The sequence below is a fragment of the Clytia hemisphaerica genome, unplaced genomic scaffold (assembly GCF_902728285.1).
Source record: "Clytia hemisphaerica strain Z4C2 unplaced genomic scaffold, Clytia hemisphaerica genome assembly, whole genome shotgun sequence".
In the NCBI taxonomy this organism is placed as follows: domain Eukaryota; kingdom Metazoa; phylum Cnidaria; class Hydrozoa; order Leptothecata; family Clytiidae; genus Clytia; species Clytia hemisphaerica.
The window spans coordinates 1,176,516-1,200,224 of record NW_027104551.1 but is presented as its reverse complement, the minus strand read 5'-3'; the positions used below and the strand labels follow the sequence as shown (position 1 = coordinate 1,200,224).

General features: G+C 35.3%; 1 protein-coding gene across 2 annotated transcripts in view; it reads left to right on the top strand.

Moving 5' to 3' along the window:
• LOC136822948 (transmembrane and coiled-coil domain-containing protein 3-like) overlaps positions 1-23,267 on the top strand; it is a 32,151-nt gene extending 8,884 nt beyond the window's left edge. The window contains exons 6-13 of one of the 2 annotated variants that reach the window (XM_067079250.1): positions 17,199-17,378; positions 17,944-18,052; positions 20,006-20,078; positions 20,407-20,496; positions 21,056-21,116; positions 21,650-21,729; positions 22,328-22,474; positions 22,959-23,267. In XM_067079250.1, coding sequence (XP_066935351.1) covers positions 17,199-17,378; positions 17,944-18,052; positions 20,006-20,078; positions 20,407-20,496; positions 21,056-21,116; positions 21,650-21,729; positions 22,328-22,474; positions 22,959-23,084 — 866 coding nt within the window. In that variant the 3' untranslated portion in view covers positions 23,085-23,267. Of the gene's footprint in view, positions 1-4,835; positions 4,983-5,437; positions 6,233-17,198; positions 17,379-17,943; positions 18,053-20,005; positions 20,079-20,406; positions 20,497-21,055; positions 21,117-21,649; positions 21,730-22,327; positions 22,475-22,958 lie in introns of those variants that run through there. The other variant, XM_067079249.1, reaches the window with a different exon arrangement.
• Positions 23,268-23,709: the final 442 nt, after the last annotated feature.

Genomic DNA, 23,709 nt, shown 5'->3' with positions numbered 1-23,709 from the left:
AACGAAGTCGTATCGTTGTACTCCCCTCCTCCAAATCAATCCCCCTGCTCCTGTTAAGACCAAAGATTTCTTATTTAAATGAACACTAAAGTGAGCTACTTTGTCACTGGCTGAAGCAAAATAATAAGCAAGACCATGATTAGGTGCTGACAATGAATTTGATCAGTTAAGACCATTCTCGTCACTTCGTTTCCCACCATACCAGTTGTTTGATCTGATTGAACAAATTTTTTTTTTTTTATGAAGATTTACAGTCTAGGCACACGAGGGCCTCTAAACCGATCTATCGTCTACAATTACAAAGATCTTGATTCGTAGCGCAATGGATGTTCCATCCATGCCTTGGTTAGTTCTTCTTTGAACGCTTTGATGCTAGTAGCGTTAACAGTCTCTTTTGGTAGCTGGTTCCATGCTGTCACACATCGATAGTAAAATGACTTGGTCTGGACACCTCTAAATCCATCGTCTGCAAAGTTTGGTATCAGTTCGTAATCGTGAGTTCGAGATGGACGCACCCTGCGAATAAACTTTCCAACTGTGGTGTCCTTATCGTAGAAGTGCAAGTGTTTGTAGATCTGAACCATGTCTCCGAAGTGTCTTCTGAATTCGAGAGAAGGCAAGTCGAGTTTTCGTAGGCGCTGCTCGTATGATAGATTACTTAACCTTCTGACCATCCTAGTGGCACGTCGTTGAACGCCCTCAATTAAGTTGATGTCCTTACGTAGTTTTGGTGACCATACAGATTGGGCATACTCGAGATTTGGCCGGACAAAGGTTGTGTACAGAGTGAAGAAAGTTTTAAGGCTAAGGTCTTCGAAACCTCTTCTGATGACTCCTAGAATGGAATTAGCTTTTTTCACTTGTTTTGATATGTGTTCTTCAAAGGATAAGTCAGAGTCTATCAGAACACCGAGATCTTTTTCAACGAAAACATGTTCAAGTTGTTCACCTCTAAGTGAATAAGGGTGCGCGTGGACAATATTCCAATATTTACCGAGAGTGAGAACGTGGCACTTATCTGGGTGAAATCTTAATAGCCAATCATTTGACCACTTTTCTAGTTTGTGTATGTCTTGTTGGATAGCCAATGAGTCCTCAATCGAGTTGACTTCTCTGAAAATCTTCGTGTCGTCAGCAAATAGGAGAATCGAAGACAGAACATTGTCAGGAAGGTCGTTGATGTAGATAACGAAGAGAAGTGGTCCCAAAACACTTCCTTGGGGAATACCACTGATAACATCGTCCGTCTTAGATCGAGTTTTGTTAACCTTAACCAATTGTTTTCTGTCAGTCAGAAAAGACTCTACCCATCTCAAGATGTTTCCAGATACTCCATATCCTTTCAGCTTTTTAAGTAGACGGCGATAGGGAACAGTATCAAAAGCTTTCGCAAAATCGAAATATATAGTGTCAACAACACTTCCGTTAGCTATACTTTCACAGCACTTGTCCAAATAATTTAGGAGTTGTGTGACGGTGGAGCGGCGACTAATGAAACCGTATTGTTTGTTGGTTAGAAGCTTTTCGTCAGTTAGATGCTTCATAATGTGCTTTCTTATAAATGATTCCATTAACTTACAGACTACTGAAGTCAAACTAACAGGTCTGTAATTTATCGCAAGGTTTTGGGCACCCTTGTTTTTATAAATTGGAGTCACATGTGCCATCTTCCAATCTTTTGGTATTGTTCCCTCAGACAAGGTCTTATTCATGATGATAGACAGGGGTTCGGCTAGATGGTCGATCAGTTTTTTTTTTTTTTTTTTTTTTTCGGTTTCTAACATTTTCGGGTGTACATCATCCGGACCGAAGGATTTACTCACGTCCAGCAATTTTATCTGTTTTCTCATCATATCTTCTGTTATGATGATGTTCTCAACTTGAATCTCCGTTCGTGTAGGAAAGTCGGGAATCGTTCCTGGGGGCTCATTGGTAAAGACGCTGCAAAACTGTTTTTGTAGGATGTTAGCCTTGTCGAGATCGTCGTGTTTAATCGATGATTTGTCATCAGGGTTTTCAAGTAGTGGTGAGACTCCGCTTGATGACTTAAGTTTAGATCTTACATGAGACCAAAATATCTTTGGCTTTTCCTTGGATTTATCACAAATGCTTTTTTCATAAGTCCTGTGGGCCTTTGACATCAAAATGATTAACTCTGTTTCTTACAATAGTGTAATTGGCACGATGACGATCTCTGTCGAGAGGTGCAGATCTTAACCACCTTCTATGGAGCGTTTTCTTTAACTTGATTTCATCTTGAAGATTCTTATCAATTGGAACTTTACCTTTTTTCCTCCAAAAATCGTTTCCAACTTCTTTCAAAGGGACAAATCGATTTCTGAGATCAATGACAACTTTCTTGAACGATTCCCAAAGATCTTCCACTGATTTATTCACGGATGAATTTTTGAAACCTTCTTTCCATTCCCTCAACGTCGGGTCATTTTTCATTAATTTGAAATTGGCCGAAGCATAGATGAACCTTGTTTGCGTAGGTTTGGAGTATGCGTAGCAAACGAAATTGAAAGCCAACGAACTATGGTCACTTTTTCCTAGTGGTCTTAGGTAGTCGAGATTCCTAATTTGGTTTTCTTCGCCTGTTAAGATCAAGTCGATGAGGGATGGGTCATCAGTTCCTCTACATCGAGTTGGTTCATTAACATGTTGATGGAGATATGCGTCTCTCAAAGCATTTAAGAATTTCTCTTCTTTGCTATCCTCCAGATGCGGGGTGGTCCAGTTTTCCCAATTGATTGTTGGAAAGTTGAAATCACCTAACAAACATTTGTGCGAATATTTCTTGTTTAATGCAATGGACTTGATCAATAAGTTTAGGTTGTTGTTGTTTTCGTTGGAGGACGTAGATCTAGTTGGGCTTCGATAAATGCATGCGACAGCGAGCAAATCTTTTCCTGATAGTTGTACTTCAATCATGCAAACTTCATTGAAAGTCACTGGAGGCTTGACATCGATTACCAAGTGTTTAATGGATATATGGACAAATATGACAATGCCACGCCCTTGATCTGTATCTAGGTTAACTTGGCTAGCGATTTTGTAGTCATCGAATTCATATTCATGTAGCTCCTTCAAGGCACCTGCTTTTGTCTTAGCTTCGCAGATTGCAATTATATGGGGCTTTTCTTCCCGGGCCATGGACTGTAATTCTTTTTTCTTAAACGATGTTAACTGATCTGGATTTGTATAAAGAATCTTCATATCTTTTATTATATGTTTTGGAGCGGCTTTTGCCCCTATTCTTTGATGATGTTTGTCTCTGTTAGGTTTTCGGAGAAGGAGACATTCTTCTCTGTTGGTGATTTCTTCATCGATGATTTTTTCTTGAGTGGCACCATCTTGATACTGAACCCGTTTTTTGAATTACCACGGACGCGATATATTCCTGATGTTGGAGATTTTGTTGCATTCAATTCTTTAGCTTCGATAGACAATTGGTGCACTTTCTTACGCAAATCAGGCGTAAGGTCTTCAGTGATGCTCACTCCAGAAAACTTTTCATTTCCTTTAAGAGCAGGTAAATTTCCGAGAAGATTGAATTTCTCGTCTTCGCTTGATAGACAGATCAAAATTGGACGTTTCCTGTCGGTTGAGGTCTTACCCAATCGAGTAACACGCTTAACTGTTACATTTGAATGTGTTTCTTTGATGAGATCGTCCACCCAGCTCTTGTCCATGGTGGTATCTTGTTCAGGTACTCCATGGACAATGACATTGGAGACACGTTTTTGTTTATTTGTTTCTTCTGCATCTTCTTCTCGTAGAGCTTCTCTAATAACCTCCTTGATGGAGGTGTTAGAGTCGTCTAATAAAGGGTCTTTAACTGCTTTAGCATAAGACTGCTTTACCACAGTCATTTGGTTTTCAACGCTCAAGAGTGTCGCTTTGATCTCGTCAATAATCGACGCTTTCATGGTTGCACCAAGCTCAGTGATCTCTTTTTGGATCTTTTGATTCATCTCGTCTACGGAACATCTCTCGATTGACTTATCTTTGAGTTTCGCATTACGCGACTTCAGTGATTGGACAGACTTGATTAATTTCTTCTCGTTACCATCGAAAACTTCGATGATTCGGTCTCGTTCCGAGATGTCGTTCTTGAGTTCAGTTACTTCGTCTTCTACTACATCACACAGTGCATAAAGGTCTTGGGGTACCTCCACGCAGTTGATACAGCAGAAGTTCCATCTTCCGTTTCTTTTTGTCTTGGTGTTCAGGAAGGCCTGAATTTGGTACGGTGGGAGCTGGGAACATCTAAAATGCACGAAGCGGTTGCATACCATACAAACAAGGATATTTTCTTCCAAACCGTAACATTTCGTCTGGGAGCATCGCAGCTCGTCAAAATTTTGACTAGGGTGATCGTCTATGGAGGTGTCGGCTGTAGTGTCCTCGTCCATCCGGAAATGTTGAGGAATAGTGGATTAGAGCTCTAGTTTAGGTGGAAAAATACAGATTTTTTTTTTTTTTTTTTTTTTTTTTTTGAATTGAAAATGAATTGAAAAATTGCCGGTTACCGAACTGTAATATTCTACTGTGGTCTACTCAGCAAATTTGGCCCATCATTTTGCTTCTACTGCTTTGGTTTGAGAAAGATAGAGCAGGTTTATCTAGTGTTTCATATGAAATATCTTGAAACTGTCTGAAATATCTAAAAGCTCTAAGTGCTAATTCAATATGAACATTTCAATATCTTTTGGTGGGTACAAGCAGACCCTTTAAAGTCAAGTTCAACCAGCATCTAAAAAAAGATCCTGTTTTTAAATAGTTTGATTAATATTCTTGTAAATTTCAGAATTTTTCCTATTTCTTTGTAGCTATTCGTAGCATCGGGTGTATTACATTTCGTTTTACCTAAAGAAGACAATACAAAATGGGTCATTGCAGCGGGATTGGCTCAAATGAGTGAATTCTCTTTCCTATTGGCCAGTCGCGCAAGACGCTTTGGTCTAATTGGTCGAGAGGTAAGTGGAATATTTTCTTTCTTTCAAGATGTGAAACTTATGTTATGCATAGAGTTCATTTGAGCTGAGGGTGGGAATATATGTATGAAATTCTATTGTTCTATATAACAAATAGATCTACTATTTTCAAGCCCAAATCTCAGCCTGGCTTGGGTTTTTTTCTACGAAATATTTTTAAATATTTTTCATCATGGCTGTACAAAGGCTCTATATTTCAGATCACAGGAATAAATCCTTCAATAAAATTTTTGGGATAATAATCAACAATCTCCTCTGCCCAATTTGTCAATCAACTCAATAGCACCAGCAGACTTCTCTTTAGCCGAGCAATCACGTAAACGTGACAGTAGGGAAGTAGGCGTGCAAAATATTCATAAGGAACTATGTTCCTTCAAGGTGGAGCTTATAGCTGATCTATAGCTCATACGTTTCATATTTTCTCTCCCATTCTTTAGGTCTTTCTCATCATTTTATCAGTCACAACATTGAGTTTGTTCTTTTCACCTTTCTTATGGAAAATGACCCACTCCAACTTTCGAAAACATTTACGACTTGTGGTTCAACGTTTCGTCAACCGGTAACCAACGCATCCTTTGGGAATGCTTTTTTTCGATATCGCAAATCGTTTAAAAAATGACAACAATTTTGGAAATTATTTATATGGTTAAATACTTTGCAAATCTCACGCATATACATTTCTCAACTTCAGTTGAGCTAGAATATATAATATTTTTCGCATTTATTGAGAGGTTTAATGCTGGTACAGCAGTCGCTTAGTTCGCTTTTCTTGTGATTCTGATATCGCTCACGCCCATCAGTAAAATCAAAAGTGTGGAGCATGTGGCTCTCGGTACGAGATTGAGAACAGATGTCTTTTTTTGTTTCTGATTCTTGTACGAGTACCATAAATATTGAGAAAAATTTCCAATAAGCCGACCGTTATAGTGACTTTTTAAGCTGACGAAATAAGCCAATGTTTTAAAAAACCAAACAGTTGAGATTGGGCGAGGTGGTCAGGAAAAAAGAGATATGGGTATGTGTAGCTGTACCTTTTTCGCCTCCGTAAGTCCCAGGAAAGATCACAAAAACTTTGTTTGGATTTTAGTTTGATTCAGGAAAGATTTCACAAATGAGTCCCAAATTGGATCCATTTATTGAAAAGTGGTACCCAGGGTAATTGAGAAGACAAATAAAACCTGGAATTCTTTATCAGGTCTTTATAATAAGAGATTTTTATCGTTGAAACTTTTTTAATGAATTTCTTAGTTTTATGTTTTAAAGGTATTTTTTAAGATATTTTTTGTTTGTTCTTTTGATGTATTTTTGGAAACAATTTCTATATATTTATTACTGAGTAGGCAAGAAATTATTTATGTACATAAATGATAAGTTCATTGGGCGAATTTTTCCATCGAATTTAAAATCTCCCACAAAAATAATTCAACAAAAGGATTTTATTTCATTTATATCATTTTGTTTACCCAAAGATCAGATTGAAGCAGTAAATAATTAAAATGCTTTAAAATACTTGAAAATCTAAAAATTCTTTTAAAAAATGGTATTACCTTATTTACAATAAAGAATATTGCATTTTAAAAACAATAATAACTTAAAATGTACAATTAATGAAATGAAAATTTTTACAAAAGAAATGTAAAACATTGATAAATATAATTTAAATATTCATATTAACCCAAGTAAAATTTGGACTAAATTCTATTGTTTAAAACTTCCCGCGGGAAGCAATTTAGGTAGACGGCAAGAATTTACAGTGGCAGTTCTTTTATGACTCGTTAGATTCTTTGCTTACCGCACTGTAAAAATCTGATCTATCTATCGAGTTTTATTGAATACACGACAGAATTTTTCAAAGTATCGGAAATCAAAAGATAACAGGCTAAAAATACTCAATCCTTCTAAAATTCTGTTAACCATAATAATTATAAAATTTCAATCACCGATTCATATTAACTGTCCGAGATAATTTAAATAGCTTCTAAAACATATAAATTTCAGGAAAAATTGAGTTCCGCCACCTTTTCTCCAAAAAGCTTTGTTTGATTTTCTCATCTTCGGCTACCCATCAGTGAGGAAGTGTTCTTTTTACCAAGCCCTGATAAAGATGAACCACTTTTCGAATTCAAACATCCAAAAGATTTGCTACTGCTACTACTTGATGAAGAAGGTTTGGAAATGGAACCACCAAATCCTGTTTTTCCGCCATTTCCTTTTTTATTCAAATCATCTCCCATGCGTTGTAATTGTGAAGCGATTTTACTGCATTTGCTCAAATCTGATTTACTGAGAGGCATCTTTCACTCTGCTGTTTCTTCTATAAATTTAAATTTGCTCCTAATGGATTGATATATACCAAAACCACTTGAAAATTGTAGTGAAATATCCAAGTAATAGACTTTGTATTACTGTATTACTTTCTCTCTCTCTGTGAGTGAGATTTAGATGAGTGATACAGTCAATGCAATATCGAGTGCCTTTTATACTGTTTTTTTCTTATGTCAACTTTGACCTCCGTCATAATCTTATATAAAAATAGATGAGGTTTTCCTGGCAAAGGTTTTTATAAGAATATTATTAAGTGGTGCAATAAAACCACAAATGTCACACTAGATTAGGATATTATGTTGAAATGATCTTACATTTAGGATTTTTGGACTTGGAAGTACTCGAGCTTTAGAAGCAGTGTACTTTTATCAATTCAGTCAAAGACATACATGTTTTTTTATTTTATAAAGTGGGAAACTATTTTTCATCATTTTACCTCATGGTACATGACTCTGTAAGACTAACGCTCTCTCTTCCACCATATTTTTGTTGGCATCCCTTAACTCGTATGACGTCAATTTTACGGACCAGAATATTGCCGAAGGGGAATCAAAATTACAAAGGTAAATTTTGTGGGATGAAAAGTCAACAGAGTGTGAGAGGTTGATCTCAATTCTAAATGAGACATTTTCAATTGCTATTTACTACAAAGCACGTATAAACTTCTTTAGCCGACCAATTCATTATTTTTAACGTGTATTGCTCGCAATTTCAGGATCCTTAATATCGATTTTATAGCCTTCATTTATCTTACTGTATTTCTCAATCAGTACTGGATTGAAACCTCAACCTACAAAAAACACAACGTTGTTTTAACATTTTTATAGGGACATTATGGACGTTGGAAACACAATATACATTGTGAAATTGTAAAATATGATCGATGCATCCATTACGCCTGGACTGTAATTCTTCTTATGGTCAATTTGACGTTTCACATTTACATTGAGTAACTTGTGGGTTCAATCTAACATGTCCCATTCTCATTTCCTGGATCAAACCCACAATCTTTACTCATTACTTCAAGTTTTGTGCCAAACAAGCGTGGGTTTGTTTGTAATCATGTTGAGATTTCATGTTATTTCGAGTACCAAATCTACCAATTCTGCACAACTCTCTCAACCAATGGAGTAAGAGCATGGCGTTCTAAAGTAACTTCAGAACGCCATGAGTAAGAGATATTTTGGCAAAAACATATTTTTGACAGTTTCAGATCAAATCTTTAACCCTATTTTTATCAGGGGGGGGGGTGTTTTCCACCAGGCTGGCACTCTTTTGCTAATTGCTCACTGAAATTTTTTTTTAACACTCTGAAAGTTTTTGACTTTTATCATAATCCTATTAGCAGCATGTATACCAAATTTTACAATTATACACCGACCAGATCAGGTTTTATGACTTTTTTTGTGCAGGCATATCATAAAATCCAGCTAAAACCCTGTAAAATCCCAAAATCTTAAATTTAGCATAACTTTTGATCTAGGCATCCAACTGATTTCAAATTTTGACAGGTTTTAGGTATCAATGATAAATTTTAAAAAATATTTTAAAAATTTTCAAAAACTGCTGACGTCATCAAAAATGACGTCATTGTTTTTTGAAAAAATTTACTCATTTTCTGCATGGATTTTAAACCTCGATTTTATTAGTATGTTAAAAACCGGCCAATATGTTAAAGATATTCTTTTTGGCTTTTAGAAATTTAAAATAGAATTGAAAAATCTCCATTCCTTCAACTTTAATTGCTATTTTATAACAATAGCGTTCAGTTTGAGGTCGTTGTTGTTATTTTCTGCCCGCGTAGTTTGATTATTCACCCGATAGTGTCATTTGGGCCCGACGCGAAGCGGAGGGCGCAAATGGCACAAGAGGGCTAATAATCAAGCTGCAAGGGCAGAATTAATGACAACAACGAACGAAAACTTTACGCTATTACTATTATTATCCATATCGGACATTCAAACGTTTTTTTCTAGCGTCAGCCAAGTCTTTTCACTTCAATGTCTTCAACAAGTTTTGAGTGCCCTTGCGAGCGGGCCGCAAATGACCAAGAAGTGTTTTTTCTGACGTTAGTTTAGTCTCTTCGCTTCAATGCAACGACTTCAATCCAATTCCGAGCGGGCTGCAAATGACGTTACTGCCCCATAACCGGGCGGTTAATGATATTTCAGCCCTCTGAAGCCTGACGCTTTAGTTTCTTCAGCGCGGTAATGACAATTTGAGTCACAAAACCTTTCATTACCGCCCGCCGATTGAATTTTTAATGGCTTACTTAATGACCGCTATATGGATAATAATATTGAATAGTACTTTTTCATTGGTCAGCGATAATTGTGAAACTTTGTGATAACGTCATCACTTTTATGATGACGTCATCAACCCAAATTTTTTTCTATGAACTCCTTTTATGGTAGAGAACATTTGTGCCAAATTTCAAGTCCATACCTTTTCTAGATCAAAAGTTATACAAGGCTGGTGGAAAACACCCCCCCCCCCTTGAGAATACAAAATCCGAAAAAGCCTGATAGTAATAGGGTTAAAGGAGAAGAAATATCGAATCCGAAAATCTAGTTTTAAGCTTTTAATTTTGATATGGAGATTTGTAGTGAGCTGGTCCCCTTCGAAAGGATCACTAAAGAGCAGCCTACACCTAAATCAGATGTTCGTTCTGTTGAAAATTGCCATCGAGTTTTTGCCAAGTGATGTTTTAGAGCCAAACAAACAAGTTTTTTAATCCAAAATGTTAAAATGTCTGCAATTTTGAAGTTTACAATTTTTAAAAATCGTTCCAAATATAGCAAAAGGATTTATTAGAACTTTATTTTTAGAATCAACATCTAGGCACTTAGCAATAAAATTCTCACAGATTGTTTCCCCTATGCACTTCTTGTTCCTACACGTAAAATCTATTTTTGAACCGGTGTTGACTTTTAGATTAAAACTACGAAAAGAAACTGCATACAAAGTCCAGTCATAAAGAAAGGAAAGATTACCGATTAGACCAGCATGCGCTTTTTTATCTAAGAATCATTATATTTTTAAGGGCTCTGACCATAGTGAATTTTTGCATTTTTGAATGCCACTTACAAAATATAAGGTTCTACTTGATGTAGCCCACAAAACTGTGGCATGTTAAACATTTTCTGTTAGGCCAATTATCCGTGAGTCGGAAAATTTAAGAATCGCAATGAAAAAATTTGATGAAAGAAGAAAATGAAGACTTTTGCGAAGAAGAGTATTTCAACTTTGAAGAGCTTAGTTTCAGCAAAGAGAAACATTTTGAAAAACATTTTTGCGGTAGATGGTGTATCTTTTATATATTATCTATATTATAAATTTTTTTAAAGCTTATTTGCTTCAAAATCTTGAAAATAGTGCCATCCCAATTTTTCATAGAGAAACAGCCATAACTTTTGATGCATTAATTTAGAAAATTTTTCCGAAAAATTTAAAACAGTTCAATTCTTTGCGGACAGTTTAAAAAAACTTCGAAGCAAAAACGTTAATTACCCATTAAAACTTAGCGCTTTTTATAAAAGAAGGTGATGCAACATATTATTAACGTCTTTTTAAAGTTCATAACGTCATTTTTGCAATTAAATTCTTAATTACTCTTAAGGGATTTGATTAAAAAACAATTTATAAAGGTAATCTTTGTTGAAAGTGTAAAAGAACCTAAAACAAAATTTTTATGTTCAAATACTAAAATCAATTTTCCGACTATGGTCAGAGCCCTTAACTCAGCGTGATCCTGTTTCAGTTTCATGAGTAAGCTACCTTTGGTTAAGCTGTCAAAGATTCAAACGTACTGCAGTCGAGAAACGAACGTTGCCAGGTGAACATTTGACCTTGAACAATCAGGTTAGATGACAACTAATTATTTTTCGTTCTGGAACGAGAAACAGACATTGAGCCATAACAGGGTGGCAGAAAATCAATTTTTGAACTATGTGTGAATATATGAATCACCGGGGTTAAATGTTTCATCTCTATCTATCATTTTATTGTAGCCTACCCACTGTTGCAATGCGGTGTTAAAAGTTTATTTCAGAGTAACCCTTTTTAATCTCCATTTCAAGGCTTTACGTTGCTAAATTCGTCGTCTATTATCCATTTCGCCCTCTTCGTCACTTACATGAATGACTGACTCATTAAACAGTTTACGTATTTTCAGACATTTATAGTTGAGTGCCAGAAATTTGATTGGTTGACTGATGACTCTATACCCGAGGCTAACCTAACCTCCAGGTTTTGGGAAATTTGATGATGTGATGTCATGTCGAACCAATTATTTTTGACCGTCGAAAAACCTCCGGGAACTTTGAGCGATGAGAAATATTGGTTGAAAGGGCTAAAACGTTTAGTTGGGGGTTTTAGGTTGAGCTATTATTTGTCAGGTAGTTGGTTTAGTGACTTTTGACCAAAAGAGGCAAGTCTCTGAAATTTTACTCTTATGTAGAGAACTTAAGAGTAGTACGTGTTGTATCGGATTTTCTTTAACTGTTCTGACCGTTTCTCAAGTTATTATTGGCTTTACTCTCGCGGTCATAAACGTGGTGCAGTGCCTTTCTCGAATAACGTCTGTAAAAAATGAGATTAAAGTGATTCATTATAATTCGATCTTCTCGACTCCGTCTTCCAAAAGTAATTTTTCAAAATTTTCCTTAATAAAATGAGGATCTCAAATATTACCATGAGCTGTTTGGTTCTTTGTATTGTAAAAAAATGCATTTCTCATATTTTCTTTTAGCTTTTAATTGGAAAATTTCTTTGGAGTCTTTGAATACATTCTCCATAATTATGTTATGCTAGGCGAAGTATTTAGGGAGAGACCTTGATATCTCTAATTTAGACAAATTTTTTCTTCTACTCGGGATCATTTTTCTCAAGAGCGCTGATATTTGCAACATTTTTCTCATAAATTGATACTTCTAAGCAATGATACTTTATGAATTGAGCAAACATTAAAGACATTTGACTGGATGCAAAATAACTGAACTTGGTAAATTTTCTCAAATGAGAAAATTTAATTTTTTTTTGAAAAATTGCAAAAATTCTGTATAAATCACGAAAAATTCTGAAAAAGAATAGCAGAGGGCATTTTGTAAAATCGCTCGATTGTTTTGTTAGAAGCACTTGTTATACATTTTTGGAAACTTCAACCTTAGAGAAATCGAAATTACGATGTTTCCAATTTTTTTTTCGGACACTTTGGTGTGGTTTTCGGACAAATATGACGGTCTCAGGCAAAAATCATAGGGTTAAAATATATGAAAATTTTAGCTTGAGAAAACGGAGACCTGTTGTATACTTTTGGAAAGCTCTCAAAAAATTAGGATTAGAGATATATTGCAAGTATAGGTGATTCGAGTACCTAACTCGAGATATTGAGCTTCAAAAAGCGCAAAAACTGGACAAAACAGCTGCTTCTGGCTGAAAAACACGGTTTTCAAGGATTGATATCTCGAGTTAGGTACAGAAATCACCTATACTTGCAATATATCTCTAATCTTAATTTTTTGAGAGCTTTCCAAAAATATACAACAGGTCTCCGTTTTCTCAAGCTAAATTTTCATTAATTTTTGACCCTATCATGATTTTTGCCTGTCCGAAAATCACACCACATTGTCCGAAAAGAAATTGGAAACATCGTAATTTCGATTTCTCTAAGGTTGAAGTTTCCAAAAATGTATAGCAAGTGCTTCTAACAAAACAATCGAGCGATTTCAAAAAATCGAACAAAATTCCCCCTACTAGAATTCATGAAATTTTGAAAGTTGCTAATTTTAGTACCAATTTACTAAAAAAATTCTCAAATTTTATTCTGGATATCACCTTTTTGGTATTTTAGTACTCTACACGCTTTTTTTTATAAGAATATCTTCTATAAGAATATCAGGGTGAAAATTGGCCAAATCGTAAGAATACCCTAAGAATACCCTCTAGGGTGAATTTCACAGAATTTGATAAGAATACAGTCATTTTGTATTTGGTTAACTAAAAAACTGCTTCCTTTGTTAGAGATAAATTGAAGCTTTGAGGAAGAAATGTAATTTTAACCCAAATGTTCACTCAAAAGTCCAAAACTCTCAAATTGATAATCTCTCATGTTTGTAAAAAAGTCAAATCTAAAAAAGTAAGAAAATGTTAAGAATATTTCACCCTCAATTTTGGCACTTTCTTACGAATACTTGACCTTCATCCAAAATACACTATTCTTATAAAAAAAAGCGTGTATGGTGCTAAAAGGGCTTTTAAGTCTTTATTAGGTATACCACCACCTCACTAAACATCATGATGTCCCGGATAATTCAGTTTTCCAGTTTGTCATTAATCCCATAAAATTTAGTTCCTTTTGCAAAATTTGGACTGAACTTTAATTAGCTGTCGGTTTCGTCAATGAACAAGCAAATATTGATTCTTTCAACTGATTCGTTCCGTGTTTTTTAGATATGAGAGTGCTGGTGAATTTACCATTACATAATGTTATCTCAAGGTTACATAGCTTAGCAATGTTTTGGTTGTTGACTAGAATCCCACTTGAATCAATATCAGTATATTGATATATAAGTCTGTTTTTTTTCAAAGCATATGGTATGCAATGCGGTAAATTTTCCTCTTATGTAGAAAATTCAAGAATAGCACGTGTTATATCAGATTTTCCCAACTGTTCTGTTTTGTATCTCTTTGGTATCTACAAGATGGTCTTAGGTACCAGAAACCAGAGAGTTGATAGAACATTAAACTCATATTGATATTAGTCCTAGAGTTATAATGTTCCCAAATTGGAAAATAATCGAAAAACCATGTGATGACATGGTCAATCACTGTGATTACGTTGAGGATATACAAAACGTAAAACAAGCAAGAGAGTTAAGGCTTGGGGACACGAGAATTTATTTCTCGCTTTGGTGCAATGCAACATGTTCCATCCTACCAACACAAGAAAAAAGTTCGTGTCCCATGGTTTTTTTATTGTTTCACGGGACAAAAAGTGAGGGAAATACCCAAAAGACACGCTGATTTTGTCCCTGGGACAATGGATCAATCAATTTTGCCCCATTGTCCCAGGGACAAAAGTGAGAGAAGCACAGATGTTATTAAAAGAAAAATAGATGGAGACACGAAAAATAGCGTTTCAGGTTGGTGGGATGGAGCATGTTGCATTGTGTGTCCCCAAGCCTTTACCCTGAAATTAAGCTTTATACATTATTGGTACAATCCAAAAATCATCAACCTAGTTGTGATTCATACAAAGTACAGGATTGAAGCTTGTCTGCCACCCTTATCATGTCTGCTATCTCTGCGTTACCAGATATATTGGTAAAACTGTTATGACCATTAATTGTATTATCTTTTTGTTAGTAAAGAGAGGTAGTGAATCACTCAATCCAATAGACGATATCGCGTTTAGATAAATGCAATGCATTCTGGTTTCTCGGGGACCCTCAAGGGAATTATAATCTATTCCAGATCATTATATAATCGACATTATAATTCCTTTGAGAGTCCCCGAGAAACCAGAATGCTTTGCATTTATCTAAACGCGATATCGTCTATTAGCACAAGGTCAAAATTTCGCTCCCAGGTTTTCCTGTGTACGCATTAGAGTGCCAGTAGCGTAGACAGCAGGGGCGCAAAATTTGTGTAAGAAAGCAGATTTTTATGACACTGTATTATCTATTCATATGTAAAAATATAAGTACGGTGTCATACAAATCTGCTCTCCTACACGAAATTTCCGCCCTTCCTGTCAATGCTACTGCTGACCTTCCTTTAGTTTAGTCTTGAAATAAGTGATGCGACGGAAAAATAATGGAGTTTTGAAAAAAATAATGAAAAAGTTTATGTATACTTTAATCGTAGAAATTTTAGCGAGACTAATTTTAGCGCATATCAGCGAGTCAGGAAAATCTTGATTTTTTTTTTGGATTTATTTTAGCGAATCACGATTTCGAAACATTTCGCGTGAATAAATTTTAGCGAATACTTGTATTCAGGCCATACTCACTAGAAAATCTACAAAATAAGTAGATGTATAAATTTTCTTAATTCTACGGACGTCTGTAGAATTACGGCACTCTTTAATATCGACATATAATGTAGAATATAGAATTCAACTAATTTTGTAGATATTCTAGAACGATTTCACTTTGTGCGTGCTCGAGACTCGAGCTCCTAACCCCTGACCCAAGGACTTTTGTAGTGACGAGTAAACAGTCTAACTGACGAGTTAGGCTAACTGTGTAGATCGTTATTTACCCGGTATTCTTCGCCCTTACTTGTCAGCGCTAAATTACTCATTGTGGTGTATAAAATATAGACTTTGTTGTGTAGCATTCTACTAATTTGCCGTAATTCTACAGATATCTGTAGAAATATGAAATCTACATATTTTGTAGAATAATAATTCTACCCGTAAATCTACAGACATCTGTAGAAATTTTAAATTTTAAATTTACACCATCTACGTATTCTGTAGAATTATATGTGATAATGTGTTGTTGTATACATTATTGACTGAATTCGTTTTCTAGCATTTCTTTGCACTGAAACCCTTCCTATTGATAAAAACGTATCAAGGCAATATAACCAGAAATTTCGCGCGGATAAATTTTAGCGATCTGTCAATTCGGCGTGTATTTTAGTCTCGCTATAAATGTCTACGATTAAAGTAATAGTATTTCAGAGTGTAATGGAAATAGTTTACTAATCCAATGTGGAATGTGGCATAGCTGGGTGCCCTTAAAATATATAGATTTTCAGCCCAAAACAGTTCCAAATTTTCAGAAAAACTAAAGGAAACCTTGACATTAGATTCGACTTAGCATACTCATTTTTATTTTTATACTTAGTTGATTTAAGATATAGTCAATTCCAATATTTTTACTTGTTAAATGTTGGATATTTGTCGTTTTTTTTTATATGAGCATCCAGGATTTTTGAAGCCTTTGGATGTTCTTAACTTTTTTAGTTTAAAGCCTAAAAATGTTCTTAACATGGCCTAACATGTTCTTATTTTGGTTTAGTTTCTGAACATTTACTTAAGAAATCGGGTGTTTTAGAGTCTGCAAAGCCTTGAAATGTTCTCAACTTGTTCTTAACATTTTGGCCATCAAAGTCTTATGTTCTTATATAGTCTGTTCTTGAAAAAACGTGCATAACAAGTTGTTTTTGCCAAAACGACTCCATAAACTTGGCCACGTTTGGAGTTGAACTTGAATTTGCTGTTTTGGAAAAGAATTTGTATTTGCAATTGCAATTTGAGCTACTTAGATGTCTTTGCTGAACATAAATATTCTACCTACGCTTGGCTTGAATTTAAAGAGATTGTAATTTTTTTTCATCAACCAAAACACCAAAAACTGACTGTTGACACGTAGTTTCAAACAATGACGTACAAAAAGGTTTTAATGACTAAAAAAGATATCCTAGAGGTTATTGAGGACATTGAGTTTGAACTCTCCGAAGATTGTGAAACTCTTGGATGGTTGGTTAACGTTTTACAAGTGAGAATAAAATAAAATCCATCGTACGATTTCGAAAAGAATTTCCGGTGAAAACAAAAGAAGCGTTAAATTCAATCCATCATTCCGAAAGCGGCGTGAATCTTCAGGCTTTTCTTTAAAAAATTTTCTTACTTGAGAAATGTTTTCTGGCTAAAACTCAATGGTTTAGGCATTAGTACAGGTGCGCCTAGCACTGAATTGTATATGGCTTGTTATCTTGTTATTTGGTGACGATTCTTTCATAACCCTGCAGGAGTGCATCGCGCCTGTTTAAAAATCGATCACTTTTCAGTCAGCTTTCCTAAAACTCATTTTAGCATGACGATCGCAACATAAGAAAAAAATATTTTACTTATATTTTCAGATGCTTCATCAGACAGTTTCGTTAATCTTCTACTTGCAATGCTGGTGATTGAAGATGCTCTCCTTGGCATTCTCATGGCAACCTTACCGTTAATCGCTGGCCATAGTTCATCGAAAAGTCATTCGTTAGCTCATGTTCCGTTAGGATCATTACACAATCGAATACACGGCGCCTTCGGTGGTATGTATTTATTCGTTCGGCGGATTTTTTCCGTCAACGAACGAAGACCTACACTAGCGGCTAAAGACCTTCAGAACTTTAACTTGCGGTTTTCCAGCGGCCAAAGACCTACGCTAGCGACCGAATATCTACTTATTTGATATGCGATCGGTTTCCAGCGGCCGAAGACCTACACAGACTCTAGATGTCGAATTTGATATCTAGAGTTTATGCTTTGCTATTAAAAAATTACCTTGAACGACACAATTTCAAAGCTTTACGAAAATGATACAGTGGAGTCTCCATAACTCGAACCTCTATAACTCGAATGTTTTTACGACTCGAACAAATTATCTTTTTCCTTCACGTAAAAAACCCTTATAAACCTTACTCTATAAATCAAAGTTTCCTAAACTCAAACAAATTTGTGTTCCTCGTGAGTGTTGGAGACTACGCTATACATATATTTTGCAAAGTCACTACATTTCTATGATTAGGACATCAGTTCGATCTCACCTTTTTTATTTTGTTCTTTCTTACACACAGAAGTTTTAATTTCTTTTCATGCTTTTTTTTCTATATGCAGGACCCGGAGAAGCCTTATTTTTCACTTTATTCGAATTATGTGTCGGCTTGACTGGTATCTTTCTGATCGCTTATGTTTTATCCAAATATGTGGCTGCTCGTTTCTTCAGGTAAGCACTCGGGGAAGGGGTTTGTATATTAATTTTGCATGTTTTATTTTATAAGAACAAACTATTTAAGAACATAAACAAGTTTAGAACATTTAACGGCTTCATTGACTCAAAAACACCTAATTTCTTAGGGAATCGCTCAAAAATACTCACAATATGGTGAAAATAAGACCAATTTGAGAACGCTTTTAGGCTTCCAACTAAAAAAGTTAAGAACATCCGAAGGCTTCAAAAACTCTGGATGTTCTCCTATAAAAACGTGTATGTAAGTTTTTCTCAATCTCTTTCGTATGAACCAAAATGTAAAATAGAAATGGGTTCGATTTCCTTTTACGTTGTTTCACCCATAACAAAACTAACAAGACAAAGTGAAATTATAATCCCGCGAAAAAATATCACTATTTTTACAATCAGTACTGCAAGTAGGATTGCACGGCTTATGATCGATGAAATTTTTAATTTCAAAATAATTCAAGTTAAAATCTGTATTGTTTTATTAACTTGGTTGTAGTTTTATACAATGTGCGGCAATATGATACTACGTTTAGTTAAGATTATCACGAAACAAAAGAATAGAAGACGAAGAAGTTTGTTTTTATTGGTGATGTTATTTCAATAAAAATTATTGTTGTTTGCTGGCATGGTATTTATTGCCGGCGACGTCGGAATTGACGGCGTGAGAAAAAGCTGATAACGGCCGATCTCAAACGTTGTGCTGAAATGCCTTGAAACAAAGCGGCGAAGGATACCATCTTGCTTTTGGATGATTTAGTTTTTAGTTCGAAAATCAGCTTGTTTTTCTCGTACACGATTTCGTTGGCATCTTTGAGATTTTCTTTCAACCTCGCGATCTCTTCGTTTCGTGTTCGTAGCATTTCTTCCGCATGTTTCTTCTCCAACAAAAACAACATCTCTTGGTGGACCAACTTTTTTCCTAAAGTCACTTTCTGCACATCAAGTTGCCATTGCATATCAGAGATTTTCCAGTCTTTGTAAGCGATCTCGTTGCTCAGCTGTGTGATACGAGCTGGAAAATTACGAGGTGGTTTGACAGGTGCAGTTTGTGTTGATTTTGTGACCGTTTCGGTCACATCTAGAACTCGGGGTTTTCGTTTTTCGTCGAGCAATTTCAAGACATCATCAGTCAACCAAGTTATGAAGTTTTTGGCTCCTTGGCTTGGTTTACATTCTTCTGTCTTCAATTGATGACTTTCTTTCGATTGATTTTGTTGGTCGATCGACTTCAATACATCTCGCGTAAGAAACGAAACAAATTTCTCTTCTTCACTGAATTCAATATTCTTGATCATTGATTGACCAGGATTCCAAAGAACGAGGACACAATCCTCAATTTCAAAACAAGAAAACATATCTTCTTGTTTACACATTATTTTCTTGTAAAATTTTTCACTTTTAAATCAATATTAATACTTTTTAAACTCAAATTACTCTCTAGAATATTGTCAAAAACACGAGCGAACTCTCCCTTTGACAAGAACTTTTTCTAGAATAAAGTTTTTCTAGAATAAACTTTTTATTTATTTGACGTCAATTTAGACAAAAACATTTGACGTAAATTTGAATTTCAAAAAAATTGACTTCACTTTTCTTGTTGAGCATGCGTAGAACGTTCTTGAAACCTTAATTATAAAAGGGGGGTTGGGGGGTCTTACTATTTATTGTTTAAAGAGCTGACATGACACGATAGGGAGATACTTTTGTCGACGCGTTGACATGATTCTTATAATGATTATATGATGAAGTTTTATCATTTATTGTCCAGTGCTTGTTATCACAGCCTTGTATAGTAGTCTATGTACCACGTAAGGTACTGCTAGTATATACAGCAGGTACAGCTAAAGTATATTTCTTCCAAGGCTTCTGTTTAATCCTTAAAAAATACACCCTTATGAATCCACAGAAATTGACGGTATTGCTCTTTCTTTTCCACAGGAGTTTGAATTTCTCTGGATCACGCGAATCTTTTGTATTGGGAATAATGAGTGCTGTTTTCTTCATGTTACTTGTAAGTATAGATGTTTTATTTTGAACATCCTCAGATATCAATCCTTTACACACTAGAAGATCTTAGTGAATATCGATTGTTTTAGAATGAACCTATTTAAATTTACAATTCGTTGGTTTATGGTCATTAATCAATCAAAGTCTGTTTAAACAATGAAATATTCTCATGCGGTCTATAATCTTTTCTGTTTACGCTCTCCTCCTGTTCTAAAGTAAAAAGGCTTAAAAAACTGATACTTGTTCCCGTATCAGCGAAATGGAAAAAGGATGCACATCGATTCATTTGAGCAATTTCACATATAAAACTTACCGAAAGCATGTCTTTCTAGATAACAGAGTATTTTGGTGTATCAATGGAGCTTGGTTGTTTCATATCGGGCACCATATTCAGTACTATGGGTGAACAAACCACCAAAAAGGTATCCTAAACGAAAAAAACTTTTTTTGTTTTGTTTTTTCCAACGATTTTAGTTTAGTGTCTAAATAGTGTCCCCGATCCAATAGCATACCGTAGTGATTCTAAAAATAGACATCAAAATTACTGATTGTCCGAGTTTTAATCCCATCATCCTTTGCATTAATTGCTTTTGCAAGTCAATTACACTTATTAGCAATACAAAAGTAATAACTTACACGCATTACGAATCAAGATCTAAAGGGTTGTGGGATTGAAATTTGGTCAAATGTTAAAAGTAATAATTATAACGTTTGCATAGCGGTGTGTTATTAGCAAAATTGGAGTCGACTCTTTTAAGATTACTAATCTCCTCAGAACCTCAGGATAAAGTTTTTTTGTACCTCTTAGTAGGTTATTTCACGACCGCTTGTCGGTAAGTCTGGAAGATCTAAGGTGTCTAATAAACTGGGGTGAAAATTAACAAAGTTTATAGACACGAAGAAATCTTACATTTTTTGGAATCTTCCAATTGTGAATTTGATTAAAGACCGTTCAATACAAATTTTCAATAATTCTTTTAGGTGTCACAAACGGTGGAACCTTTTCGTGATTTCTTTGCATCACTCTTCTTCGCTTCTATTGGTAAGAGTTTATCGCTCATCGTGCAAAACAGGCTTTTTCACGGGTCGAAATGAATCATGGGTAATCAAAACAACCGCGCTCTCATAACGAGGTTAGTCTAAATTTTTGGATGGTTTTGCATCTAGCTAGACTGGAGTCGCTTATAATGCGTGTAATACAGTAGTATAGGCGTTATATGATAATACGATTATTGTTACGGGATTTAGTTTGTACTAAAATTGTTCCCTCCATTACTTTTTGCTTTATTTCTACTATGTCATAATTAGTCGTCTAGCTTGCTAGACTACATCTAGCCAAAGGAAAGTCGTCATGGAGGCGCAATCAGTATTTATTACCCATCATGCATTTCGACTGTGAAATGGCCAATTCCCAGTGACGAACGAACGGCCTTTCACAATTGAACAAATCTCAAACAATATTCATTTATTTATTTTCTTTGTCTTACGTACTAGGGAAATGAAATTGTCGGAACTAGAACATACTCACATTTAGTAATCTGAAAAACTGAAACCTTTCTTTAACTCATTTTTCAGGATTTCACGTATTCCCAACTTTTGTGATTTCTGAACTTGCAATATTCATTCCGATCACGACCATGGTCATTTTAGCCAAAGTAAGTTAGATTCTATTACATCGTCGAAATCAAAGGAACCTGGTTCTAAACGAAGTCCTATCGTTGTACTCTTCTCCTCCAAATCAATCCCCCTGCTCCTGTTAAGACCAAAGATTTCTTATTTAAATGAACACTAAAGTGAGCTACTTTGTCACTGGCTGAATCAAAATAATAAGCAAGACCATGATTAGGTGCTGACAATGAATTTGATCAGTTAAGACCATTCTCGTCACTTCGTCTCCCACCATACCAGTTGTTTGATCTGAGTGAACAAATTGCCGGTTACCGAACTGTAATATTCTACTGTGGTCTACTCAGCAAATTTGGCCCATCATTTTGCGCTTCTACTGCTTTGGTTTGAGAAAGATAGAGCAGGTCTATCTAGTGTTTCATATGAAATATCTTGAAACTGTCTGAAATATCTAAAAGCTCTATGTGCTAATTGAATATGAACATTTCAATATCTTTTGATGGGTGCAAACAGACCCTTTAAAGTCAAGTTCAACCAGCATTTTGCAAATTCTAAATTCAGACCCTGTTCTGAAATAGTCTGATTAATATTGTTGTAAATTTCAGAATTTTTCCTATTTCTTTGTAGCTATTCGTAGCATCGGGTGTATTACATTTCGTTTTACCTAAAGAAGACAATACAAAATGGGTCATTGCAGCGGGATTGGCTCAAATGAGTGAATTCTCTTTCCTATTGGCCAGTCGCGCAAGACGCTTTGGTCTGATTGGTCGAGAGGTAAGTGGGATATTTTTGTCTTTGAAGATGTGAAACGTATGTTAATCACATAGAGTTCATTTGAGCTGAGGGTGGGAATATATATGCTTCTATTGTTCTATAACATGATAGATCTATTATTTTCAAGCCCTAAATCTCGGCTTGATTATTTTCAAGCCCAAATCTCAGCGTGCCCAATTTTTTATTTCTGCTAAATACTTTTAAATACAAAGGCTATTCTGTTTCTATCAGATCATTTGTCACAGGAATATATCTTTCGAAAAAAATATTGGGATAATTTTCTATAGAAATAATCAAAATCCTCCTTTGTCCAGTTTTCTCAATGAACTCAAATAACACCAGCAGACTTCTCCTTAGCCTAGTCATCACGTGGCAGTGGGGAAGTAGGTGTGCAAAATATTCATAAGGAAGTATGTTCCTTCAAGGTGGAGCTTATAGCTGATCCATAGCTCATACGTTTCATATTTTCTCTCCCATTCTTTAGGTCTTTCTCATAATTTTATCGGTCACAACATTGAGTTTGTTCTTTTCACCTTTCTTATGGAAAATGACCCACTCCAACTTTCGAAAACATTTACGACTTGTGGTTCAACGTTTCGTCAACCGGTAACCAACGCATCCTTTGGGAATGCTTTTTTTCGATATCGCAAATCGTTTAAAAAATGACAACAATTTTGAAAATTATTTATATGCTTAAATACTTTGCAAATTTCACGCATATACATTTCTCAACTTCAGTTGAGCTAGAATATATAATATTTTTAGCATTTATTGAGAGGTTTAGTGCTGGTACAACAGTTCGTTTTTCTTGTGATATCGCTCACGCCCATCAGTAAAATCAAAAGTGTGGAGCATGTGGCTCTCAGTACGAGATTGAGAACGATGTTTTTGTTCTGATTCTTGTACCATAAATATTGAGAAAAATTTCCAATAAGCCGACCGTTATAGTGACTTTTTAAGCTGACGAAATAAGCCAATGTTTTAAAAAACCAGACAGTTGAGATTGGGCGAGGTGGTCAGGAAAAAAGAGATATGGGTATGTGTAGCTGTACCTTTTTCGCCTCCGTAAGTCCCAGGAAGGATCACAAAAATTTTGTTTGGATTTTAGTTTGATTTAGGAAAGATTTCACAAATGAGTCCCAAATAGGATCCATTTATTGAAAAGTGGTACCCAGAGTAATTGAAAAGCCAAATAAAACCTATTTAACCTGGATTTCAAATTGGGTCTTTAAAAT